The sequence below is a fragment of the Lutra lutra genome, chromosome 11 (genome assembly GCF_902655055.1).
Source record: "Lutra lutra chromosome 11, mLutLut1.2, whole genome shotgun sequence".
Taxonomy (NCBI): domain Eukaryota; kingdom Metazoa; phylum Chordata; class Mammalia; order Carnivora; family Mustelidae; genus Lutra; species Lutra lutra.
Window position 1 is genome coordinate 54,924,943 of NC_062288.1, and position 27,955 is coordinate 54,952,897.

Sequence of the window (27,955 nt, forward strand, 5' to 3'; positions counted from 1 at the left end):
GAGATTCCCCCAGAGAAAGGGACCTCTGAGTTACGTGATGCCAGAGACCCACTATTGTCATAAAACTTGGGAAAGATCTTGCCATTTCCTTAAGTTTTCCATGTGGGCTAATTATTTTTGACACTTGAATCTTTCTTTCCTTTTTTTTTTTTTTTAAGGTTTATTTATTTGAGAGAGAAAGAGAGTGAGAGCAAAAGCATGAGGGGCAGAGGAAGAGATTCTCAAACAGACTCCTCCCTGGGCACAGAACCCAACTCGGGGTTCAATCTCACAGCCCTGAGATCACAACCTGAGCTGAAATCAAGAGTCAGACGCTTAGCCAACTGTACCACCCAGGTGCTCCAAGACACTGATCTTTCTGCTGCACTGTTTTTGGTTTTGTTTTTGTCAGAACTATAAGAACAAGTGGTCCACTGCAGAGATTTTCTCAGAACACGATTATTTTCATGCAAGTTCTAACTAGAAATTACAGCCCCTAACCACACACAGACAACGTGGTACCCTCCAAAGGTCTGTGAGCGGGAAAGGGGCCTTCGGGGGAGGAGAGCTCAGTACCACTTCCCAGGATAGCCTCTCAGGCCAGCCGGCTCCAGGCTGGGAATGCCTGTGGGTCTTCCGGGAGAAGAGAAGTCCAGCCAGGGATGCCTGGCTTTTCCACCCTCCCCACTCACAGGATGTCGGAGTGACACCCAGATGACAGCCCGGGGATGTCAGAAACAGCCCAAGGTATTGGGAGCAAGTCCACAACAGACAGACGTGTTACTCTCTTCCTAGGGGAAACTGCCCAGGCGCATTGGGAAGATCTGGGACGTGGTACAGTTTTAGCAGGAAATTAATGATGAGGTGGTGTGGCTGGCCAGCAGGGAAGGGCTAGGAAGAGTTCCCACCCTTCCCCTGCCCGCTCTCTCCCTGGAGTGCAAGCCCTATGCAAGGATGGACCGGCAATTCCTTTACCCCCAGGTCAGGGGTGGCTGCAGCATCTACTCCGGGACTGCTGTGGGGAGGAGTGAAATGACCTGCTGGCAGAAATGCCCTGAAAACTAACCATAGGGAACCCTACCCTACCCAGCCCCTCCCCGAAGACCTCCCCCCAGCCGGGGTGGGGGAGGCATCATGAGGAGCCACAGTAGGGCTGAGGAGTAGGTCATGTTTCTCCTGAACAAACATCATGTCAGGGTAAGAAAAACAAAACTGAGGGCCGCGGTTGGACCCGGTTCTGAGTGTGGCTGGAGGAGGGCTCTCAGCTCGAGGCCTCCAGAGCCAAGGGCATATGCTCAGACTGCACGCTTCTGCATAGCACGTCTGTCTTACTCGCTGGGTATGTCTTCCTTGTGCTGGGAAAGGATGCTGGCTGCTTCTGCTAAGACAGAATTGTGCTGCCTTCTGGAACAGGGACACTCTACCAAAGAACATTAGCAGGTCTAAAGCTTTAGGAATCTTGTTTGTTTAATGAGCAGAAAGCAAATACACAGGTGGCTCAGTGGGGATCCAGAAGACCTCAGAGAAGAACCAAGCCAGCCTTGGAGCTCTTTGTCCTTGAAATAGGATTTTGTAACGAAAGCATCAGGGTCAGGACCAGAAAGTTCATTTTGAAGTTTACTAATTTGAACAGGAACCTTTTTCATCCTCCTGGAATAGAATCTCCCAACTATCGGGAAAAATGGGAATTCCTTTTTTTTTTTTTTTTTAAGATTTTATTTATGTATTTGACAGACAGAGATTACAAGTAGGCAGAGAGGCAGGCAGAGAGAGAGGAGGAAGCAGGCTCCCTGCTGAGCAGAGAGCCCAATGTGGGGCTCGATCCCAGGACTCTGGAATCATGACCTGAGCTGAAGGCAGAGGCTTTAACCCACTGAGCCACCCAGGCGCCCCGGATAAATGGGAATTCTGATTTTTTCTGTTCCCTTCCAAAGCTGGAGCTGAGGGCTTCCCTTCTCCCTTCTCTCCTGCCTCGCTCCAGACTATAGGCCCGTCCCCTGATGAAGTGGTTATGGATGAGGACAAAGGCACTGGGGCCCAGTGGTTTTCCCCTCGCTGCTCCCTAATCATCTCAGAGGGAATGCACCCCTGCTCTCGCCTCTCACTTTCCCTTGGCACCAGAAGAGCCACTTCTGGGTTTAAGAGTCCAAGAACATCATCTTCTGGTCTTTTTTCCCACATAAAGACAAGGCCTCTGCCTGGCAGTGTGACAACAGGTAGTTTCATCCATGAGGCATCTGCAAGCCAGGACTACGGCCCACACACTGAGGGAAAGCACAGTTTATCAAGAAAGAAGTGTCCTGGGAGACTTGATTAGCTTAGGCTAAATTCTGCTGAGGTAACAAATCACCACCAAACTTCAGTGGCTTCTAATGCTGATATTTTATGTTTCTCTCAAATTACACGTCCTTCACAAGCTGGAGACCCAGGTGGAGGGAGACACCTCTTCCTGGAACATGGTAGGTCTTATGGTGGAAGGGACCCAGCAGGCATGGCTACCTGGTCAAGCTTTAGTTTACCGGTTGCAGAGGTCACTTCCCCCTATTTTTCACTGGACAAAGCAGGACATTTGGCCACTCCCGAATTCAACATGGCAAGATATGTACTCCTGACGCAGGAAGGAATTACCACATGCCAAAGCTTGACACTGGTGAGCAGCAGGTATGATCCTCCCCTAAGAAGGGGTGGAGATTTTGAACAAAGATATGGTCTAGTCTTCCCACTGCCCCAGAGCAAGTAATTACCCCAGTGCTTCACCATCCCACCCACAGCTTGGTGCGGGCCGGGCCTGGAGTTTCCCTTGGTATCTGGGTTGATGAGGAAAGGAGAGGTCCTGATCCCACTTGAGTGCGGTGACAAGGGTGACGGAATATGAGAATACCGATGTCATTTCCTACACAGGGTCGTAGGTCCCCCAATACCCCATGGCAGTCTGGGAACTTCTCCACCTACTTGTGGATCTTTCAGCGAGCAAGTGATTTCTGGGTCCCAAACAGTGAGGGTCAGGACACAGGCTATGGAGCCCACAGACGTAGCCAGAAGCTATGAGGCATGAACAGCATCTTTAACATAATCTTATATTTGGAAAAGCAGTTTTTAAAAAACACTTGAAAATACAAGATAGGGTAACAGTGACTTACATAAGTTTTCACCTTATATTGCTTGGGCCATTTTTTACATATAAATTATTGCTTACTAGCTTCGATAAATACACAGCACAGTCATATACACAGAAGCAGAAAGCATGATGTAAGGAGAAAGAAAATACTGTTAATGGCAATTCTGGTAATTCCACAAATGTTTCATATTCACCAGCTCTTATAATGGTGGAAAACTATGAAGTGTAGTCCCTGAGAAGTTAGGTAGACACCCTGATTGCGGGTTTGCTATCTTCTAATTGTTAACGCAAGCTGACAATGTCCCAGCAGTCCTAATTAATGGTACATTAAAAGGCGAGAGTCCTTGCTTCAGGGCGTCAGTTTCATCCCAGTATTTAATAACCGTGTCATACGAATACAATAAATAGGCTATGCAAATAAATATTACTCTGCTAAAAAACGTTTAGTATATACAGCTTTGCTTTATACAGTAGTACAATTTCATCTAACTTTTTGGCAATTTTTAAAAACTTTTCTTCCCCCTACAAGTTTTAAGCACAACGGCCCACTCACTGAGAAGCAGGCTGAAATTCTACGGACATCTCTTTGAAGCATTTAAAAGAAACTCCATATTAGACAATTGCAGTGGACCTGATCTCCCCCCATTTGAATGTTTTTGCCTAGTTTCTGAGAAGCGTGGATTAGCTGTGCCATTCCGGAATGCGAAGTCTGGGACCTGTGCTGTATGTGACGGCCCTAACAAGACAGGGGGCTGGGATTGGGGCCATGGGGAAGCTCAGGGGCCAGAAATCACCAACTCCCTCTTTCATTCAACCGTCTCTCTCCACTCAGAGGCTTGCCTACACGGCACAACACCGTCTGCCAATCGGAGGCCTGGCTTTTTGCTTTATTCCTCATCCTTGTGACTTCAACGTACGCTCCGCCCACCTTGCTTGCAGACAGGGGTCTAGGAAAATCCATTTATTCCAACTTCATAAATGATACTAACAGAAAGTGAATGTAGGTCTTAATATTTAGCACTAGAACCAGTTGGTACAGATTATAACAAAAAGTGAATTTAAAACGTGGTAGCCTGTGGAGCATCTGCAAATATGAATGGAGAAAAGTTTCCGAAAGGTTGCTGTTTTGCCTGCAGGAACCTGTCCTGAGCTCACTTCCAAGCAGGACTGCTTTGCTGGGCTGCTGACGAGTCCATGGGCCCGCAGGACCATCCAGAGGTTGTGCTATAGCAGCAAGAACCTGCTGGCAAGTGCTCACGGGCCACTTGCCAAGGAAGGTGGCAGATGACAGGTTTTCAGAGTGAATGGAGATCTTATGCAACCACAAAATCCAAGACCTGGGAGTTTCGACATCTTCATCTGTGCTTCTAGCCAGAACAGAACCTATTACCAAGAGATGTGGGCAAATATTTGGAAAGGGAATACAGCCCACCCCTCTTCACAGGGGACCTTGCTGTTGGACAGCCTGGCTTAGGGAGGGCAAGTTTCACACTGAGCTAAGTGTGGTTCCCACGGTTCCGCCTTCAATTCTTGAGTTCCAGAATGAGGTCTTCACAGGGCTTTGGGAACTGCTGAGCTGCTGATGCTTGGGAACTCTCTGGAGACAGTTGTTAAATTTCAGAAAGATTTGAAAATTCTGACATTCAGAAGGCAGGGATGAGAAAGCAAATGTAAATCACACAAAACCCTCCCTTAAGGCTGCTGCCGCCCTCAGAGTCGCGTGGCCACAGCTGGAGGGGACTGGGGGCAAGAACCCCATTCTCCCCGGCCTGCATCTGCCCATACCGGGGGAAATACTGACTGCACCACCGGAAGGTGTTCAAACGTGGTGCGTGTGTGGATGCATGGGGCTGTGTTCGCATCCGAACTGGGATCTGAGCCGCAGGAGCTATGCTGAAACGGTTCTCTGCTGAAACCAGGTCCTCAAGAGGTAATGCTCTGGTGGGAGCATCGGAGATCTGATGTGAACAGAGCTAATGCTAAAATGTAGAGACGGTGTCAAACCGGCCTGAGACGATCGGACTGGCCACATGATCCTCCTCCCTAGTGCAGAGAAAAGGTAAGAACACAGGCCTTCGTGCTGTCAGCCCACGCTACCTCCAGTAAGTGCCAAGGGGAGAGCTCTCACCTTGCTGGGCTGTGAGAGGAGCCGGTCATTCCCTGGTTCGCTGGCTCTCGTGTCCTCCAGGGTCTCAGTCCATTCCAGGTAGGCTGAGCTTGTCTTTGAGTAGCCCAGTCCTGGAGGGTGCCCTTCTCTTACAGCCATGTTAGTTTTCAGGCCTCAGGTTTCTACGTGCAGGGACAGATGGCGTCTCCTTGAAAGTCCTCCCCCCAATTTTCTCCACATGGTTCTTTCCCGTGACCTCTCAAGCTCATGTGGTTCCCAAGCCCAGGAACCAGTGCCACTGACAGGGTGTATCAGCCAGCCTTGGGCACCACTGTCCTAAGGTGTGGACGGGACAGCGGGAAGCAGTTCTGTGTGGGCAACTGAGGGATGAACAGGAGGAACACGGAGAATTCACTCGCATCGAAAAGGAGGGCCGAGCACCTCCTCCAGATGGGCGTGTAGCTGGCAGCAGCGGATCTCACTCTTGTATCCCACACACTTTTGTTGTTCACGGGAAGCTCAAGGGTAATCCTCTAACCAGGTCTTCAGAGTAACAAGAGGTTTTATTTACTAGCAGAGCCAAAATCAGAATAAAAATAGACTAAAAGGTTCTTAGACTTTTGGGGGTTAAAAAGACAAATTAGAGAAAGACTCTAGGCCTTGGCTGGGAGGTGGACTGCAGGACTTCTGAGTGTCCAACATCAATCAGACATCTGGGTATTTGGGGCTTCTTATTTGCTCTAAGACGGGCAGTCACTGGTCACCACCTTGCCCTTGTCTCGGGAGTGCTAAGTGTTGGCCACATCGATCCCACTTAACCTCCCTGTGCTGGCTGTTACCATTCAGTGCTGGGGCAGAGGAGCCTGCTGGAGGCCAACAAAACCCCAGGACATCATCAGGCACAAGAAGGCAGACCTTTGGGATTCTGTTACCTCTCTGAATTATTACCAAGTGCCTATCCTTTATCAGGCACTGTGCTTTTCAAAAAATCACGCTGTTTCCAATAATAAATGTGAATCTTCTTGCATATGTGAAGAAAATCCCCAGAAATTAAACAGCAAGTCTGTTTCTTACAAATGATTACTATTTTTCCTTATTGGCAAAGCAATGCAGCCCATAGCTGCAAATCAGTTGGGCAGAAATCCATTTCCCCTGCAAGCCTGCATGGATAAGTGATTGTGGATACAAAGAAACGCATGCCTTGGTGTTTCCATTTTGGAGATCAGAGCACGGATGCCAGCTGGTCCTCACTAACTTCCTAGACAGTGGCTTTTGGTGATATCATGGTTTGTACTGACATTGGCCACTCCTTTTCCCTGGAAATTAAGAGATGCCATCACTGTCTTTACGTGTTCAAATGAGCTGCTTTTTTTGACAGCCTATAAACAGTAATCTACCACCAGGCAAAGTAAAACTCTTGTCTCACGCATACTCGTACTGACGTATTTGGTCACTAGGACAAGACATGCTCTCGTCTTGACACCAACACACCTCAAGATCAAAATTGGGTTGGATCAACAATGCAGTCGTGAGAAGCCAGACTTCTCCACTTCAAGCATGCTTCTGACTCTTTTTCTGTCTTCTTGTTCTGACAGCAGCTTGGAGAGGCCTCTCCCCATCTCTGGTGGCTGACATCACTTCCTGAACACGCTTGGCTTTGCCCTCCTGTGTGTGTCTTATGCTGATAAAACTCAGCAACTTCTTTTCTCACAGGAAAGCAACGTGCTCAGCACTGACATGCCCAGAGCTCAAAGTGCTGCAGTTATGGGGGAGGCCGGCTGAGGGGAGAGGGGGCAGCTCACACTCGGGGCTCGATCCGGTGGGATAGCTCAAACAGGGCCTGCTGGCTGTCGATGACATACAGGTGATTAACGTAGGATTTTAACTCTTGGTGCTCCTTTGGAGACATGTCACCTCCTGCTTTTTGGAAGGAAAAAAAAAAAAAGTCAATCTCCTGAGAGCAGAAACACTATCTCTAAATACCAGTAAAACCTCAGGCGGAGGCTGAGGGCACATGGACCAGGTAGCCTCTAAGTCACACGCCAGAAGGGAGATCCTTATCTTCACAGCGCACATGCTTCTCCAGCCCAGGCTCGGGCCTTAGCTCAGGCCATTAGACTGGCAAGATATTCGTTTCACTAACATTCATAGAGCACTTATTACCTCACGTTATCTAGTATTTAGCAATTGCGTCAGTAGCCCCCCTACAGAATGTGAAGCAGCAGAGACACACAGCCAGTACGTGGCAGAGCATGACTGGTGCCCAGGCAACGTGGCTCCAGAGTCCACATCCCTGGTCCCACGTCATAGTAACTGCCTGTCTCAACGGCTGTCCCGGGCTCTTTGAGCTCAGTCTGGAATCGTCAGAAGTTACTGCTCATCTGCTCAGCGCAAGGACACAATAGTTTGCTTGTGTTTAGATGTTGTATAATTCTTTGGCATCCTTACTTTTTGAAAGAATAAAAAAAAAATGAAGGAAATACTTGAATGAAAAGGTATCATAGAACTGAACTTAAGGTGTGCTGAGCAGGCAAAGCAAGTTCCAGAAGTACGCGGACCGGCTCACGTCTGCCCAGCAAAGGACGAGGCAAGGGGGTTTTCTCCTCCCAAACCCAGGGCCGTTAAAAGCCTGAAGGGCCGTGAGAATCTTTGGCGCCATGTGAGCTCACAGGCACGTGCCATGCTGGTGACAGCTCCGATAAGGGGCCTGAGATAAAGCAGCCCGGACAACGGGGCAAGCCCACTTCCCAGAGTCAAAACCAAACACAATCCAGAAAAAATCCCCCCAAACCTCAAGGCACTGGGGCCTGACTAAACCGCTAGAGAGAGACAATGTCCCTGAGAGACAGTGACGTCATGTCCTCTGGCCTCATGGGGTTTTAGATGGGAGCAGCAGCAGTGGGCCTGAGGAGAAGGGGTGTGCAGGGGGCTAAGAATTTTAGTGCAGCAGTTTTTTTCTCTGGGTGAGATCCATTTTTTTCCTCCTCTGTGACACACATGTTTTATAAGGCTTGTAAGTCATGGGTAGCTTGTCATTCCTTAAGGCTTAATGGCAAACAAGGTTTCCCGGTTTCAAAGAGTTGAAGCATCAGGAGTTAGTTTTTATCATTCCACTTGTTTGGAAGTGACCAAAAAGTAGTATTATTCTAGAACACCTTCTCTGGGAGACACTGAAGAGACTGCTTTTGGTTTAGTAAATACTGATTCAGAAAACAGAGTGGTACAAAATAATTTTGTTATTACTTTTTTGACCTAAAGATGGCAGAATGAATGGTTCCAACCATGACCAATGACACCTGCACGGCACTCTAATTTTTAAGTGACTTGGTTCATGTTATCATTTTATCCCCAGTGCTGACATGGGTTTACTATGACAATATAAACTGTCAAACTTAACCCCACTCAGTCGCAAACCCAATTTTTAAAGATATGTAAGTAGAGAACACAGAGTTATGCTTCACGTTATGCACACCTACTCCCTGGCGACGGGAGGTTCAAGACAGGGAGGAGGCCACCAAGCCATATGGCCTTCCTGCCCACACTTGGAGAGTCTCTTGGTCAGGGAGACGATGTCTCAGAATGAGCTGAGTACCCATCAATACTTGGGAGGCCGAGGAAGAGGAAACAAATAGGAACAAACACTTAGCAACATTATGCTTGTACATTTGAAAGAATCCCCAGGACCCTGTTATCACTGTTTCCATGGTAAGTGCCTCCACCGTGTGCTTTCTGCAGAATTACATATGCACATATCAGGTGGCAGTAACTGATGGAAGTATTTTAAAAATGTTGGTCCTGTATTTGTAGCTCTCCCTTTCAAGCAGAAACTTGGTAATTTAAACTGAATTTCCGTTGCTTTGTCGGGAGACAATACTGCCAGCCAAGACCAGCTGGGACAAAAAAAAAATTATTAAAAATATGCACTTATCCTTAGGAAATAGGACTTTGATCTTTCTGCTTCGTATTTTATGTCCTTCTGTATTGTTGAGAAAATTATAATGAGGATGTTTTACTTAAAACTTTATTTAGTGGCCAGCTTTGATTTCTAATTATTGAATTAAACTTTCTAATTTTTTTTTCATTGCTCTTATCTATGGAATCTGCACAAGGCAAAGAAAAGAGGATGGATCAGGAAGTCCGGAGGGCTCCGTCTGACTAATGGCTGAATGGGTTAACTCTCCGAGGCTCTGCTTTCTGCTCTGCCTGAATGATCTCCGTGCACCAATCACCAATACCGGGGTCAGGATGCCAATGCCCATGTGAACGCTCCTTGAACTCAACAAAGTTATTTCCTTCCTTCCTGCCGTGTTTTAATGCTATTTAAACATAGTGTAAATTATGCTCGAGGTTTAAAAAGGACCACATATTCCTACATATGTTCATCTCAGTGGGGGAGTCCATAGAGGTGCTCAGAAAAATACATTTTCAGTGAAAGGCAAATCCAGTCAGGAAGTTTTTGTTGGAGTAAAAATTCTGGAAGGCTGCTTTAGGCACTTTTGCAAACTGTGTTCCTGTTCCAGGAAGGCTCCAAGCAAGGAGGTTAGGGACAGAATCACCCCTGATAAACCCACTGGTAATTCGGAGCCACAGGACAAGCAAACAGACTTTCTGGGTCAGGGGTGCAGTGGGGAGCCTCTGATTGTCTAAAGTCACTCTGTACAGGGAGACCTACTGCCTCGAGAGGATAAAAAGCTGCCCTATCTTGTCTTCCTCTGCATCCCTAACAGGCAGTGACGAAATGAAAAGAGAATACGACACCTGCATGTTACCCTGTATAATCGGTTTCAATACATTCCCACCGAACACTTGGGACCGGCTCGTGGTCTCTGCTAAGCTTACATTCCGTGCCAGACTGCCAGTACTCACCAAACTGATTCGTCCTGCAGTGTCTCAGGGTTCGGACGGTGTCGGCAATCATGTGCTGCAAGGGAGAGCAGACACCTATCAATGGGAGAGTTATTTAGGGTGCTGCTGGGGTAGCGGTGTCTCCTGGGATGGAAGGATTTTATACCCTTGGGTAAAATGGAAGGGATGTATTTGGAAGTGGACTTTAACTGAGCTTGGCTTATGAGATATACAGTCTTTGTCTGCAGAAACAGCGCTTCCAGCCCGAGCTGCACAGAGTCTAACCAAGCCCTGGGTTTCCATATGCCATGGACTCTGACAGCCCTTTGCTTACACAGTGTTGGCAAATCCAGCACCCCCAGCCCCGTCTGCCTGTCTGAAGCTGCACAGGCTTTTCACTTCTGGGGATGTTTTGGTTGCTCTCCGTGAAGCCTGTCTGAGATTTCCCTTCTGAGTCTGGGAGGCTCCTTCGGACAGTACAGATTGGCCTGTGTGGTCATCACTGCTCGGGATCTCTGCACCTCCTCTAGGCCAGGTGCCACTAGAGGGCTCTGTGTGCCCAGCACCTGTTATATGTCACACAGGGATTCACTGACACCTGCTGAATGCAGGTAGGAATATGGGTGGCATCGAAGACTCAGTATCGCAAATCAAGACAGGAAAAGAGTCACAAAAGTTGAACATTTTCTAAAACCCCAGAATCATTAGAGACCATTTTCTGTTTATGATTTACATTCCCTCCAACAGTCTTCAGGATTTTGCTTTAATTCTTTCTTTGAAGTTCTCACTGATCTGCAGGCAAAAGTCTTCTTGACCTTATGGCTGCCTTTGACCAGCTCCCACCAGCTCATACTCAGGTACCTCCAACAGACTTCTAGTTCTCTTGTTTTTAGTGTTCCAACATGAAGGAGAGAGACAGCATTTAGGACAACACCATTCTGCACTACTGTTCCTCTCCTCCGGTTGCTAGAATCATCTCCGAACACTGTTGCTATCATGTTCTAGTCCTCTGGAAAATCCAAAGTGACTTTCTCATTTGGTTCATCTCAAAATCCAAACATCAGGGGCACCTGGGTGGTTCAGTGGGTTAAGCTTCTGCCTTCGACTCAGGTCATGGTCTTAGGGTCCTGGAATCGAGCCCCGCATCGGGCTCTCTGCTCAGTGGGGAGCCTGCTTCCCCCTCTCCCTCTGCCTGCCTCTCTGTCTACTTGTGATCTCTTTCTCCGTCAAATAAATAAATAAAATCTTTTAAAAAATCCAAACATCATCCTATTATTCGAAAATCAACATTATCCATTATCTGGTCCTCCAAACCTCCCTAAACATGTCATCATCTTTCCTGTCCTGCGTGTACATACCAAGCAAAGGCTCATCCATTTACAGCAAGCCCTTAATGAATGATTGCTAAAAGAATAATATGAGTAAAAACTTTTTTAATTTAATATCCCTTAGAACTGTAGAAACTTTATTTGAACATGACCTACTTATTAAATTGTTCTCCACTGTATTTCTAATTTATTTCTACTCAATAGTGAAAAATTAAATAGGGCAGTGATTAGAACAGTAGCTCAGTCTGCCTTTGTAAAGGAAATGAGACGTGAATGTATTGTTAATGTTTCCTTCCCCAAATGTGACCGCTCTTCCCAGGGCAGGTCTCTTGTTCTAAGCTATGGCGTCACACTGGTTTCTATCGTGTGCCACTCGTGTGGCGCCTGGGAGCCCTGGGCAGGTGCAAGGCTGAGTACTAAATGCCACAGGGACACCTGGGTCCTGGGCCTCATCTTTGGCTTTCCCGAAGCAGGAAGGAGGAGGAGGAGGAAAATCTGGTAAAGGATGATACTCTCGACATGGAAAAGAGAAAGCGTCTGTTTCTTGGTTATTTAATAGTTCAGGGGTGAAATGGTTAGAGCTGCTGAGACAGCAGAGGGCACAACGGACAGCTCATTAGATCCAGTGCGCATGTTGGGGCCCTCGTGTTGTTGGCCATCATGTGCTGGCCTGTATCAGCCAGATAAAGAAAATGCACTGAATTATTTGCTAGCTGGCGTAGGCTAATATCCACCATGAGGAATTGGCTTCTTACCAGTTAATTCAGTTAGGTTCTATTGGTTCATTATTGTGAAAGATGATCCTGCTGTAGCTTAAGCGAAACGCTGTTCCTTGCTAAGAAACATTCCTTCGAAAATATTGACTCCATTAGGAAATTCAGTTTCCTTCTCCAGCATCCAAGTAGGAGACAAGGCTGTGTATAATGTAAAATAGATTTCTGTCCTTCGAAAAAATGTGAATGCACCCTGTCTTCTCTGTGAGAGGAAGGGGGTCAGCCTGAGGTGGGCTGCATCATTAAATGCCATCTACTTTGAGGACCAGGAACTCCCCAATATTACAAAACCTGCTCTCTTTAGCAATGATGTGCTAGCAAGCACCTAATGGATGCACAGGGGTGCTAGGGCCCTGCTCTGGGTATGTATACCTGTGTTTCTTTCTTTCTTTCTTTTTTTTTTTTGGTGGACAACAAAGCAAAATTTATCGAGCAGTAGTTCAAAGCTCCTGAAGAGGGAGGGGACCCGAGAGGACAGCCCTATAGCTGCATTGATTTTCTAGCTGTCTTTTTTTCATAAAGTTCTCTTCAGGAATTTGAAATTTAAAAGAGAGGGGCGCCTGGGTGGCTCAGTCGGCTAAGCATCTGCCTTCGGCTCAGGTCATGATTCCAGGGTCCTGGGATCGAGCCCCGCACTGGGGCTTCTCCTTGAGCCATTCCCCCTGCTTATGCTCTCTCTGTCAAGTAAATAAATAAATTTTTTAAAAAAATAAAATAAAATTCAAAGGAGAATATGATTACTTATATATGCCATGTTATTTCCTTAAACCATTTTAAAGAATTAAGATTGGGGGGGGGTCTCTGCTCAGTGGGGGGGCCTGTTTCCCCCTCTCCCTCTGCCTGCCTCTCTGCCTACTTGTGATCTCTACTACTGATTCTAACAGATTCTACTGATTCTACTTCTACTGATAGCTACTGATTCTAACAGAAGGACTATTTATTAGACTTTGTTTTGTTCCCTATTGTCAGTCTGAAGTCTTTTTTAAAAAAGATTTTATTTATTTATTCGACAGAGGAAGAGACAGCGAGAGAGGGAACACAGGCAAGGGGAGTGGAAGAGGTGAGCAGGCTTCCCGGTGAGCAGAGAGCCCAATGTGGGGCTCCATCCCAGGAACTTGGGATCATGACCCGAGCCAAAGGCATATGCTTAACCAACTGAGCTATCCAGGTGCCCCAGATTTTACTTTTATTTTTCCCTGTGGTCACTCTGAAGTGTTGACACATCTGAAAGCAAGACCCTAGACTACATGAGCTGCATTAGAAGGCTTCTACTGGCATGTTGGAGAAAGCATGGGAAACCAGAGATGCTGGTCAGAGGGAGAGAGAGGGCTGCAGGGATCTTTCCGCTGCTCTCTCCCATCTGGGCCTTTATCGAATTGTTCTCACACTTTGCTGTCACCATTGAGGGCCAGCAACACAATGAGCTTAACCAAACCACCAGTTCCCTTTGGGGAGGAGGTCCACCGCCAGTCTGCCCTCAACAATTGACAAGAGTCAGCTTATGAAGAGTGCGATTGTTCTCTCGCACTCCCTCTGAGTCAGAGGGAAACTCACTAGACCTTTATAGGGGATTCCACTCAGTGTTAAACACCCATCCCACATCTTCACACATGCTCTCCAATGCTTGTTAGGCATTCTTAACCAGATGTGCAGGCCAGGGTTTGAAGGAGATACTGATGGAAAGCGTCATTTGCTTGAAACCATTTCATTAATATCACACACTGGAGATGAACCTACACAGAGTCTAGAAGGTCAGGGCCTACAGCCTTTGGTTGCAAAGAGGTGCCCTATGGTTTTCAGAACATAACACACTGATGTAGCAGAAATCTCAAAGAATAAGTACCAAAAAACCCCACTTTGAATATACATTTCTGGCTGTGCTGGTTTGACTGTAGAGTCTTCTAACTGAGCTCTGATTCCAAAGCAATGCAGAGGGTCTTGAAAAGTTACAAACCCATCCACTTTTTTTTTTTTTTAATGTTTTTTAGATTTTACTTATTTGACAGAAAGAGTGATCACAAGCAGGGGGAGCACTAGAGGGAGAGGGAGAAGCAGCTCTCCCTGCTGAGCAGGGAGCTCAGTATGGGGCTTGATCCCAAGACCCCGGGATCATGACCCCAGCTGAAGGAAGACACTTAACCAAATGAGCCACCCAGGTGCTCCTAAACACATCCACTTTAAAAATAACTGGGCACAGAGGCACCTGGGTGGGGGAGTCGGTTAAGTATCCAGCTCTTGGTTTTGGCTCAGGTGGCGATCTCAGGGTTGTGAGATCGAGTCCCATACAGGGCTCTGTGCTCAACACAGAGACTGCTTTAGATTTTCCCTCTGCCTCTTCTGCTTGTGTTCTCTCTCAAATAAATAAACAAATCTTAAAAAAAAAAAAAAAGGGCACAAACCTATCATCCTTCAGTGATTAAAATGGAGCTATGACAAGATATCCCAAGATGTCTATCTCCCAGATTCTAGAATTGTAGGTTTTCAAGTTGCACTGCGGTTCTCTGCAGCCTCACCCGCTGTGCAGTGAGTTAAGCTGACCATAAAAGCAGGGCACTTAGAACGGAAAGGTCAGGCTCAAACCCCGCCTGGACTCATCAGTGTGTACTGCTCTTTGGTCATGGTCTGCAACCTGTCTCCCTCAACCTGCTGTCACAGGCCTGACATCGTCTCATAGGGAACCGGGGGTCAGTTCCTGAAAGAGTTCACACAAACCCATTATCATTGCTGTAAAGGTCACTCAAAGGTCAGGATCTCCAGACAGGGATCACTGGTATCATCTCTAACTATGAAGGACAGTCTCATCTGTGTCACTAAGGTTCATTTACCAGACAGACTCATTCTGGGGTCAACTGGGCCTCTTTGGAGCACTCCCATTTGATTTATCTGGTTCAGTTCTGGCAGGCCACCCCTCCTTGGCCCCAGGCCACTCAGAAAGGTGAGGAGGAGCCTACCATATGAGAAAAAAACCTGGGAATGTCCTAGAAATAAAGCAAGAGGCCTTCTGGTAACTTGCAGGGAGGGACTGACTGGGAACCTTTCACTGGTGAGCAGGGAGGGCCCTATGCCAGCGCTGCAGTCTCCACAGTTGTGCGCCGTTCAAGGGCTGGCAGAGGCATGCGACCTGCCCTCACACTCACACGCTCCCAATTCCACCTTCATATCCGAGTGGGGAGCACCTCCCCAGAAGCTTCCTCCTGAGCCTCAGGAGCAGTGTACACCGAGACACAGAGTGATGCCTTCCAGGCAGTCAGGCTTAGCCTCCTGCATGCGAAATTCCTCCTGACAGAAACTTACGGTTTTACTTCTGGTTCAGTAACACACCTTCCACCTCTGACAGAAATGTAATGAAGTCCCATTTTCAAGCCTATTCATATGTGGTTCTCAAAGCCTTGTGAGCACCCCCATTTTTAACTGGAATACATTTTCGTGACAATGCATAACATGCAGCAGACGAGCTCCTACAAACCACCGTGCTTTCAAAGGAGAAAAGTACTTAAACCATTTGTTTCTTGGAGCAAGAAAGAAAAGCATACACTTTCCTTACAGGAGGGAAAGGGGAGAAATAATGAAATTTACATACCAGTTTTTCAAAATTGACAAGATTATCCAAAAATGTTTTATTTCCTTCATGAATAAATGTTACATCTGAAAATTAAAAACAAGATATATGTGCTGTTAGGAATGAGTCAGGGCTAAGGAGGTCTAGATGGAATGCCACTTATAATTTTTCTTAAACATTGTGCATTATTCCATAAATTTGACGAGGCAACCTGGAATTGAATCTATATGGTATTCGATGTGAAAAGGCATGATTTGTGTTTTTGAGTGTGGGAAGAGAACATAAACGAACAAATGCAATGATATATTTTGTACACAGTGAAGAGCCTGACTTCAACTTAACCAGTATAACTTAACCAGCCCACTAATTTTTTAGGCCAGAACATTGAGCAGAAAAGAACTACATAGCCAGAAACAAAAGAGTTTTAAAATCTTTGTGTTTGCTTTTTAACAATTCCTGGCCAAGTGTATGGGGCCTGTTTTACCTAAAATGTTAGTGGATCCAGATGCAGATGTTTCAATTTAGATTTTTGGTTCCAAAAACCAGTGCCCAATTGTGTATCAGAAGTGTATCAGAAAGGGATAAGCCAGAAAATGGCAGAGTCTCTGGCCCTCCTTGACGGGTGCAAAAAAGCATCACTGACAAAAAGAACACAAGGAACATTAGGATGAAAGTACATTTTCAGAGGAAGGGGAAGTTACATTTGGTTTGAGCCTCACTGCATTTAAAATGACAGAAGATACTCAAGCAAAAATCTCCTTTTGGATGCAAAAACAAATAAACAAACAAACAAAAACCAAAAAACAAAAATCAGAACTGAAAAACCCAGGAGTCCCTCTTCAAGAGAAAGGGATTTGGGAATCATTTAAAATAAAGATAGCAGCTGAAGCTCAATGAGCAGTGACCCATAAAAACTCACATCAGAGGGTCAATGACTGAGCACTAAGGGAATCCTCTAAGACAAGAATCAAAATAAGAAATATATTACAGTTTAAAAAGCCTGCAAATAATCATGTTAGATCACAAATGTGGAGGGCAGGGGTGCCTGGGTGGCTGTCAGTGGGGCATCTGCCTTCAGCCCGGATCATGATCCCGCGGTCCTGGGATTGAGCCCCACATTGGGTTCCCTGCTCAGCGGGGAGCCTGTTTCCCCTTCTCCCTCTGTCTGTAGCTTCCCCCTGCTTGTGTGCTCTCTCTGTTTCTCTGTCAAATAAATAAATAAAAATCTTAGAAAAAAGAATTAAAAACAAAAAGCAAAAATGGAGGGCAAACCCAATGAAAACTACCATGTTAAAGTAAGCAGACATAAAAGAGGGAAAAGAAAAGCTTTAGATTCCTATAAATAGAAAGGGAAAGCATTTGCATCTAATCAAGACTTTCATTCTGCTGGTCCCTGTGGGGCAATTATGAGCTAGGTGCTCTGGAAACCTGCCTAGGATGCATTTGGCCGCTGAGCTTTGATGGCCCACGAGGGGGCGACACGAGTTACATAGTTACAGGATACCCTGATACAAATCTTTCCTCAAGCCATCCCTTACATACAGCTTCCAGTACTGACTGCAAAGATTTCCTAGGATTTTTCCCCTTCTTTTAAAATGATGTTCTAACAGGAAAACAATTCACAATTATGCGGTCATCTGACAAACTCTCTGGTTATTTTACTATCTTTCAAGACTTTGCTTTCAAAAAAGAACTACAAGCTTTCATTCTGCATCACAATATTTAGAAGACAGTAGTCCTGGGTCACCTGGCTGACTCAGTCAGAAGGACATGCAACTCTTGACCTCAGGGTTTTACATCTGAGCCCCACATTGCGTGTAAAGATTTTAAAAATAAAAAAATCGTGGGGTGCCTGGATGGCTCAGTTGGTTAAGCGGCAGACTTGGTTTCAGCTGAGGTCATGATCCCAGGTGCTGGGATGGAGCCCTCCGTCAGGCTCCCTGCTCAGCGTGGAGTCCGTTTCAGGATTCTCTTTCTCCCATCGCCCCTCCCCAACTTGTGCACTCTCTTTCTCTAAAATAAGTAAATCTCTTTAGAAAAACTTAGAAGACACTCGTCGATGCAGTTAGCTCCTACCTTTTTGGTGTGACAAATAAACACCGTGTGCACCCTATCTACACCACACACCACCGGAAAGCCTAGCCTCCCCTAACTCCCTGAGACCTCAGGTCACAAACGCCCTCTCTGAATCCCTTGGTCCATTTCCCCAGTGTCACATTATTGTCATCCTCTCACCGTGTTCCCAAGGATAATGACGAGGACTCATGACAATAAGGGCACTTATCTGTATTAAGAGCATTAACAAAAGACTCTAAGGTACAGCCCCAGCAGGACAGAGTGTGAAGAAACTGTGGGCCAAAGACCATGCACTTCTGGCTCACGATGACAGCTCTGCTCGTCCCAGCCGGGATTCAAACCCAGGGAGCCTGGTTCCTCTTACCGCTGTATCTCTCCAGGAGCTCGAGTTGAACAGACTTGGGCATTTCTTATACCAGTCAGAGCCACCTTGCCAGATTTATGGCACAGGGAGCGTGTCAGCAACTTTCCACGTCTTCCCTTGGTGGCTCCCTCTCTTCCCTCCAGCCTGAGGTCTCTTCTCTTCTTGGGTGGTCTCACTTAACCCCAGGGGCTTGGAGGCCAGGCTCAAGCTGGCCTGAGAATAAAGCTGGGAAGGGGCTCTTGGCCAGGTGGGAAGGAGAGAGAGGCTGGAAAGGGCTGCCACCCAGAAGGGGGTTCAAGGGGCTGAAGGGTTTGATGCAGGTGAATGACAGGTGTGTGAAGAGGAAGGTAGGAAGGTAGGAGGAAGATAAACCAGTAAGTGGAAGGAAGGGAGGGAGGGAGGGGGAGAGAGAGAGAAAGAGAAAGAAAAAAAAGAAAAGTAAAGAAAAGAAAAAAGAAAAAAGAAAAGAAAAGAAAAGAGACAAAGAAAGAGAGAGAGACCTGGGTTCTCAGAACGTAAGTCTGGGGCTGTGAAGCACTTCAGGGAACCCAGCAGTCAGAGTGCAGGAAATGAGCGCTGTTCATCTGAAGACACTCAAACACTCTCCAAACACTTCATATAATAGAACTACTGGAGGAAACGGCTCCATTTGGAGATGACAAGTAAGAGAAGGAAGAAATGTACAAGCACCCTAACATTCCTTTGATTTAAAAGCCCCTGCAAATCTGCAGTAATCATCCCCGGCTCTGAGATAAACACACAACCCCCCAGAGGACCTCAGTTCACCTCCCACACCTGTTGATAGTCACTTTGCTGGAAAGGACTACCGGCTCTCCAAACACCGCATGATACACACTGCTGGGCTGCTTCTGACTCTAGCTCAGGGAGATCCTTGCCCCCACACTTATTTAGGGTTTCCCATTCATCCACTTTCTGAATGGATTCCACACCATGGGGGGGGGGTGCACAGGGGTGGGGGGACGGATCAAAAGGCAAGAATTCAACAGGAAAGTTGATGAAGAAGGACCCTCAGATTAAGTGCTCACTTGATAATCTGCATGCTTACTGGGAACTCACCGGCTCACAAAAGGAAACACGGGAGGCCTAATCCTTTGTAACACCCAAGGAGTTCAATTTAGTCCTTTTTCTCTAATAGCAACCCAAAGTGGGAGGAACAAGGGGGAGAGGGGTGAGTTTTCACTAAAAGGCTGGTTGTTCTAAAGTAGTTTATTGCAACTTTAAAAAAATTTTGCAATTAAAAAATCCCCAAATTGATGTTTGTTTTTTTCCAAAATGTTTTGTTTCAGGCATGATATACACATATTTTAAATTTTCACCCTATATTCCTTTGGAAATTATTTCAGATAAAAATGATAATTTGAACCAATAAAGTGTTGATGTTTTTTTATAATGACAAAATATTTGAAAAGGAAAACTAAGTGCTTAAACTCAAGAAAGCTTCTAATGAAAAAAAGAAAAAAATGAAAAAATGTTTAATTTACTAGAGTGAATGTATTTGCAGAGAAAAAAGGGAAATTTGTTTTGCTGCCAACAAAGAGGTCTAGATAAACTCAGTAGAGCAGAAAATTGCATCCAAGCTAAGATGTAAGTCTGAGACACTTGACTGCCTTAAATATTTTTGGGGGAAAATCACAAACATTCAGCAAAAAGCACTGCTCATATCTAATTAAGCTAAAGGGACACTGTGAACTAATTTCTCATTACCTTAAAACTTTTCTCTCAAAATTTTTTCTGCTTAAGATTAATTTCTCTCCCAGATCTGTCCTCCTTTCCTGTTTCCTATTTGTGTCTAAAGGATTCTGTTACTTCCCACCTACCACCCCCCACTCTCCACTTGAGAATGTTTCATTTTGCAAATAAAAACTGTAAGCCTGAATAAACCTTTAAATTGTTATTTGGGCATTACAATCTCTCCCTATTCCATCCATTTCCATTTAGCAGAATCTTTCCAGCTTGAACGAAGCATCTGCGTGCCTCAGTTGTGTTAACAGAGTATTGTTTCAGGAAGATTCTTGCTTTGTACTAGATGCAGAGTAGAGGAGGAGTGGCGGAGTGGCGGAGTGGCGAGCTCACAGCCTCTCAGTGATTTGGCAAGCTCTGCCTGTTCTGGAGAGAGGCTGAGGAGGGAATACAGGCATCTTTGCCAGTGGGTGCAGCGATGGGGTGGGGGTGGGCTGGGAGGAGAATGGCCGGGCCATCCAGCAATCCGGTTCCCAGGCAGCCCATTTCCAGAATCATATGTAGGAGTTTAGTCATTGGGGCCAGACCCAGCAGAAATAACAAGCCTCTGAAGGGCGAAGGCTACATAAAAAAGTCTTCCTATAAAATCCCTTGGAAAGAATCAAAATATGGCCAAAAAAAAAAAAAAAAAAAGACCAAATCCCCTTTTCCTGGAAAGCACATAGGTAGGGAATATACTGAATATTAGTAGCACAGGCCAGATTCAAAAGAACTTCCTTTGAATGAACCCTCTTGGTTTGAAAGAGACTACTGAGATCTCACTAGCGAATTTAACTAACGTGTTTCGGGATGAATTATTTGGGGCTCTTCAGAAGAGAAGTCAGCAGACCAGCTTGCAGCCGTCATATACTCCCCCGAATGCCACTCCTGGAAAGACAGCACCTTCTCTCCCAGTCACAGACTTTACTGCCAGGGGGTTGACCATAGGTACTTCTCACACAGCGGCAGCCTGGCAGTTAGCTCTCTGAAATTTAAGCTGCAAACTCGGAGTGTGATCTCTCTCTGGGTTTTTTCTCCCAGCCTGGCTGAAGTAAATGGATGGTCAACTCCAAGAAAGTAAGCCTGCACTTGGAAGCAGAGCAAAATAAAAACACAGGTGTCCAGTGCCAAGTTCTGTGAGTCAGGTGAAAATGCTTTGGTATCTCTCTGAAACAATTAAGTATTTCAGTTACCTCAGAAATAACTGAGCACTTGCAAACCCATCTCAAACAAACACAGTTAGGTCTGAACGTCAAAATTACTCTGAAGAAATAGACCGAGAGTCTCTCTTGCTCTTTTTTTTTTTTTGGCCCTGTACAGTTAGAGGGATACATTTCTGCCGATGGAATTGGATGGCATAAAGGAAAGACAACTGTTACCTTTAAGCAACAGGGGCATGAATGGGATTTTGGGTGGTTTCATCTTTTTGAATGCATCTCTGTAGGCTTTGTGATTCAGGGAGGGATCCTGCCAACCAAGCAGATTACAAAGAGAAAGAAAAATCAATGTGCTATAGAAACAATTCTAAATCCACTTTTGCTATACAATTTGAACATGATTTAGATATCGAGAGGTTCTTCTTCAGAACAAAGTAGATAAAGGTTTCCTAGGAGAATAAACTCACTAAATTAGGGCAGGAAATGCAGGCAATGAATAAAAGTCAACTTATTGGTTTACAATAATGGAAAATGACTGCAAAAGAGAGGCACCTTTTGATTGCCTTATTATTTCCTCAAATAGGTTCTTTAAGCACAGTTTCCTCTGCATAATTTCTATCACGAGGTAACCCCAAAGTCTTTTGTTAGGTACACTGCAAAGAAAAACCTCCCTCATAACGCACAGACAATGCACAGAAAATAAGAGAACGCTGTTTTCTTGTGTTCTGAAAAGCAACTAGACGTTTTAAAAAATTTAAACCTTAGAAATGGTACGAAGGAGAAAAAGGAAAAAAGAATCATGCATAAGACACTGCACATTCCATTTATACCAATTAATTTTGTAGATGTTGAAATGGACTATATACTTAAAAATCTGCATTCTGGAAATCACGTCAAAAGGACCATTCTCACTACCTTTCTCCATGAAGATGAAGAAGCATTAACTGTCAACTTCTTCCCTCTGTAGGAAGGAAAGCTACAGTTTCAGGTACGAGTGATCTAATCTAAGCTACCAGACACGGTAGAGGGTCATGAACAAGGCAATCTAGACAGAAATTCGGCACTATCAATTAATTTGAAGAGTAAGTCCCGTTTGGCTCACTACTTACTGTTAAACTTTCAAGTTCAGTGAAAAGTTTCTTAAACTTCCCAGGGATTTTCTAAAATCAAACAAACAAAATACAAAAAAGAAAAGGTCAAAGAAGTCTGTTACTTTCAGAGGAACCAAGGGGGGAATGTTTATTAAGCTAAACTTCCACATGTCATGTATCTGAACACAAACACCTCTATCATTTGGTTTACCCTGACTGCTTCTCACCACACAATCTTCATCATTCCTTAATGTGACACTCCTTGGGAATGTTGCTAAAAACAGTTTAAAATAGGTAATGGCTACGTGACTCAGGAATCTAGCTGATTAGACATTCCACACGCTGGTGATTTTTTAATACAGACTAGGATTTCTGTTCCATATCCCACCTTTGGCGAATGCTCTCGTCTTCTTACGTCGTCTTGCTGAGTGGGAAATAGTAATATTGGCTAGCATTTTTTGTTTAAATGATCTAACTGCATTTCACAGCAGAGGGCTAAATGGTGAAAGGCCATAAAAACCCTAACTGACACAGCCTGCCCGCCAATGGGTAGGATAGCTGAGCTGTGAAAATCACCCCCACCAGCAGGTGACATGGGAAGTCACAGAGGGTGGAAACACAGGTTCTCCAGGGTAGTCAGTGGGTCTGAATTTGAATTCCCATGTTGCCCTGTTCCAGCTGGATGGTTTGGGGTGAGTTTCCACTTGCCCTCCTGGGGTCCAGCCTGAACTGGTCCCGGATCTCCTTCATCACCACATCCTCTGTTCTAATTGGCCCAGCCCATTCTGGATCCACCATGGGACAGATGTTCAGGGCCCTGCCCATAGGAGGCCATCTACATGCCCACGAAATGCACACTATTTGAATTGAATTGAATTCTTTCTCCTCTCAATTTCTACACATTGAGGCTTCTTTCCAGGTTTAATTCAAATTCCATGCCCCTCCAACCCTGGCCGGCCATTAATTTCCCTCCAGCTCTGATGAACTGTGGCATCGCTGTCCACCTCCATTCACCTTACGGTGCGCACGCATGTCTTGTTTGCTTAACCGGGGCAAGCAGGCTTTTCTTTTCTTTTCTTTGGCACCCCTCTAAGAAGCACTGACCCCGACCCTCAGGTCACCACCGTGCTTCCCAGTGGAGAATGGCCCCTGATGCAAAGAAAGTGAAACCCTAGCACACTGCTCGGAGCCCTGTGCTGACATCTCACGTCAGAAAAAAGAGAGTCGGCCTATCTCGCAGGAGTGAGAATCGGGAACCATGGAGAGAATGGAGCAGTGACAGGAAGTGAGGCTGAGGGGACTGGAGAGAAGCTAAGGAGATGCGTGAGCCACATGCAGGTCAGGGCCATCAGGGGGCAGGCTTGATGGTGAAAGAGCAGGGCTGAGGGAGAGAAATGGTGCACGCAGTGAGGTAGCCAGTCAACAGGAACAAAGAGAGACAAACAGAAGCCCAAAGAAAGAAGGTGATGAGGCCAGGGGTAGGGCCAGAGCCCTCTTTCCTGTGTCTGGCCACACTCAGGGACGCCCCAGTTTCAGCTCTTCCCACATAGGCCCTTAGAGTCCATGTCCCAGAACTTGAGTTGACTTGAGTGGGCCTCTCCATCTGAGAACGCAGGCATCCTTCCCCAAGCAACAGGGACACAGGCAGAGCCCAGACTGGGGAGGGGTGAAACTTAGCACTCTGTGGGCCTTCTTTAAAAAAATAAAAGAATATAAAACTACTGTACTTCTGCAAATTTTACAGAGATATACATCATCCACATGAACACACTGCTGGGGGGTGGGAGGCCTGCAAGAGAGAGGCCTGGAAGCTTACATCCATTAGCATCTCAGCAAATCTGCTTCTGGACACCTGTCACCACTTCTGAAAGGACCAGCATGGGATTGGAACCACACAACCATGGCAGCAAAGCAGAAAACGAGCTGTGGAGCATTTTACAATTTTTATCTCCTTCATATATATATATATATATGTTCTCTGTATGAAAATATGTATTTCATGTATTGGATTTTATATAATAATAGAGCCATTCTGAAGACCACTTGATTAAAACAGCCCAACCTGACACATGGATTTTTAACTTTTTCTTTCCTAGTAGTACTTACCTCATTTAAAAAATGCAAATAGATTTATTTTGAAGAACAGCTTTTCGCTGGAACATTTCCCACTCAGTTTTCTTTATCCCTAGCCCCCCCACCCCTTTCCATGTAGACCCCCAAGGCTCACCTCCCAGGTCTGCGACAACCGGCTCACAGAAGCAGTGTTGAGACCCATCACGATAGCAAAGAAAGAATTCAGGTTTCTCTGGGCTTTGCAGCTATGGAATAAAGAAAGCACAAGGTACTTGGAGCAACATCCTTTTGCCAGATGGCTTCAAAAGATAAAGACGCAAAGGCTCTCCTAGGCCACAGAGTTCAACGTCCAGGGTGGCGTGGGACTCCAAGACCAACACACACTGAATGCCCTTGTGTGTGTGTGTGGTGGTGGGGGGGCTTGGCAGTGTCCCTTCTGCTGCTCCTCACCAGGTGACAGATTCCAAACACTCCAGCTCATTTTTCCCTCTAGGAAAAGATTGTGCTCCGACACCCTCTGGACACCTCAAAAGATTCCTCCTTTTAAAAAGTCTATTTTAAGGGTGCCTGGGTGGCTCAGTAGGTTAAGCGTCTGTCTGCCTTTGGCTCAGGTCATGATCCCGGGGTCCTGGGATCCAGTCCCGCATCGGGCTCCCTGCTCAGTGGGGAGCCTGCTTCTCTCTCTGCCTCTGCCTGCCACTCCCCCTGCTTGTGCGCTCTCTCTCTCTGACAAATAATTAAATAAAATATTTTTAAAAAATTAATAAAAAATCTATTTTGGATGATGCAGCTACAATTTCAACCGAAAACTCTTGAATTCATGTTTCTTTTTATATAGCATATTATTTTTTAAATACAGATTTTATTTATTTGGGGGGGAGAGAGAGAGAGAACGAGAAGGGGGAGGGTCAGAGGGAGAAGCAGACTCCCTGCTGAGCAGGGAGCCCCTGATGTGGGACTCGATCCTGGGACTCCAGGATGACCTGAGCTGAAGGCACTTATCCAACTGACTCACCCAGGAGCCCTAGCAATAATAATAGTAATAATAATAATAGCTCTCTTGTCCCATCTCTCTGAACCCAAGATGCTGTCATTACACTTTGACAGACAAGCCCCTCTCCCCTCACTGGTTCAAGCTCCCCGTCCCTCGACATTCAGATGCATTTTCTTCGCTATCCGCCATACAGACACTGTCCTATGGATCTATGTAAAATATGGCATGTGTTGTGGGGATCCCGTCCCATGTTTCTCATTTAGAGGAGAAAGGAAGAAATAAAATGCAAAATAAAAATCACATTGAGCTCCATTCACTCTGTGAGATTATCTGTTCTGCATTACGTCAGTCATGCCCTTCAATCTAATCAGTCAAAAGTCCACTGGTTTTCAAAGCCTGCGGAGGGGCCTTGGCCTCCCAGGTCAGCCAGGGCAGCCTGTGGGTTCCAGACACTCCTTTATCTGCAGTGTTTAAAAAAAAACAAACTACTGTGATAGAGTGTGTATTATGAATTCTCCACTACCATCATAATGGCTGTACAACTCATCAAAAACGTTTCATGATTTGTTTACTTATTCCCCTATTGTTAACATTCAGGGTATTCTCAATTCAATACAGAAGGCTACAAAGAGTATCTTCGTGCATAAAACTTTTTAACTGGATTTGTGGTTCTTTTAATTAAAATTCAGTCATTCATGACATGATTGGTCCAAAGCTATCTCGATGTTAAATGTTCTCGACACATACTGAAAACTGTCCCCCGAAATGGTGCGGCCTCCCGGTAGCACAGGCTGTAGGGGAAAGTAAAGTATCTAGTTCAGAAACAAGAGAACGGATAGGGCTGTTTCCAGGTCATACACACACTTGGCTGTGCCTGGCAGGTCCTCCCTACACGGCTACTCCCAGGGCCAGCCTTGGGGGCGGCACACTGCCCAAGGACAGCTGTGCCTGAGCTCCAGGGCAGACAGGGCCCCACCAGGGAGCATGTGGCTAGCTCTATCCCCACCAACAGTGGAATGTGCAAAGACCCTGCTGCCTCCACACTGAGGGTCCGAAGCATCTGGACTAGACACCATCCCACAGGCCCCTCACTGCGGAGCCTCCACGGTCATGGGCTGTGCCCCTCGGAGTCTTCCTTGCCTGGCATCTGGCCCTGCCTGCAGCTCGGGGGTCGGTGAGGGGACCTGAAACTCAGTCTAACTGGCCCCTTTATCTGCTTTCTACCAACTTGCTCCTGGTGGACACTGATTCTCCGGGTCAATGATTTAGAAAATCCACTGTTTTTGTATATTATCGGTGACCAAAGGCATCTATTACCTGGACTCTGCTTCCCTTTCTGTCTCCTCACCCCCCCTGGAAGGCTCATACCAGCCAGAACAGACATGAGGCATCTCTAAGGCTTGGCGTGCTGATGGGAGGTTCCTCTGTGGAGAGGCTCCTGTGGTCGGGGAGAACCATCCCGCCCCTAGGCCACAAGCACCTCTGTGGGAGGCTCTCTCTGACTCCCAGGTCCTCCCACTTACTACAGGACGGAAGCCCCGTGGTCCTGTGATTCTTCACTAGACATTAGGTTCCTCACAGCTAGAGGATATATCCATTCATTTTTATATTCTGCCCATCACCCAAATACCCAGTATACAGCAAGCCTTTCGGACAGCATTTGCTGGAGTTGAAAACAAGACTTTTGGGGGATATGGTTTTATTAATATTCATTTTAAAAAGGTTTATTACACCTCTTTTTATTTGGTATCATTTATCTGTCTGGAATCTCAGACAGAATTCTCATCTTTTTTATCTTTAAGAATCCATAAACAATTTTCCTAACCCAGATCTCTTTTGTAGTCATACTTACAAAAAAAAAAGCACATATAACTAACGTCTGAACCTATAAAAAGAACAAACGCTTTCTCTAGAAGACAAATTGATAGAGTACAAATACTGGATACCAATCCGGTCTGGAATCCTTTGTTACCAAGGTTCATTCATTCCACGATAAGCCACTGAAACATTCCGGTTTAGCAAACACTCCTTTGTCTGTGTGAGGAAATAAACTCCACTCAATCCACAGAGGTGGGGGGTGGGGAGGGCGAGAAGGAAGGAAACATGAATATGCAAATAGATGCCTTAGGCAGGGGAGACACTTCATGATCATGGAAATTACTGTTTTCCCTTGGTTATTCCTACTAGTGTGATTATGAGGAATTTAACTTTATGTTTCTGTTGGCATTCTACTCCATGGGCTAGGGATAGAGAGACCAGGACAGTAAATAATTCAAGAGCATGGGGCCATATGGAGAAGATGTGAATATATTTCATTTCCCTGAGGATAGATATAATCTTATACTGGAACTAAGCTGTGTGGTGTCATTTTACTCCTTGGGACATTAATGTCCCATTTCTCCAAGTAACTGGCATTTATAAGAAAGCTTTTGGTCCAAAAGAGCCTCACCTTTATGAATTTCACAGGCCATTTGGAATGCACTGGCCAAATTAAGAAGAAGAAGAAGAAAAAAGGAATATTCACCATAAAAACTATCCAAGATTTAGGAATATCTGCCGAATCTCTCGCCTTCCATTCCCAGTCGCACCAAACACCAGGTTGGGTACTTCTGTTATCTCTTGCTAGGTAAACGACATGCCCTCCATCTGGGGGTCTTTTTGCCTGCAGTTCAATCTATGTGCTACCTTCCCATCAATCTTCCTAAGGACAGCTCTGATCCTGACAGTCTCCTGCACAAAAAAGGCAATGAA

At 45.8% G+C, this 27,955-nt stretch overlaps 1 protein-coding gene across 2 annotated transcripts in view; it reads right to left on the reverse strand.

Moving 5' to 3' along the window:
* Window positions 1-3,036: 3,036 nt before the first annotated feature.
* RAPGEF5 (Rap guanine nucleotide exchange factor 5) overlaps window positions 3,037-27,955 on the reverse strand; it is a 228,595-nt gene continuing 203,676 nt past the window's right edge. The window contains exons 21-26 of one of the 2 annotated variants that reach the window (XM_047694569.1): window positions 24,365-24,455; window positions 22,156-22,206; window positions 21,269-21,356; window positions 15,731-15,795; window positions 10,071-10,125; window positions 3,037-7,124 (exon numbers count right to left, since the gene is read on the reverse strand). In XM_047694569.1, the coding sequence (XP_047550525.1) occupies window positions 7,003-7,124; window positions 10,071-10,125; window positions 15,731-15,795; window positions 21,269-21,356; window positions 22,156-22,206; window positions 24,365-24,455 (472 nt within the window). In that variant the 3' untranslated portion in view covers window positions 3,037-7,002. The remainder of the gene's footprint in view (window positions 7,125-10,070; window positions 10,126-15,730; window positions 15,796-21,268; window positions 21,357-22,155; window positions 22,207-24,364; window positions 24,456-27,955) is intronic. The other variant, XM_047694570.1, reaches the window with a different exon arrangement.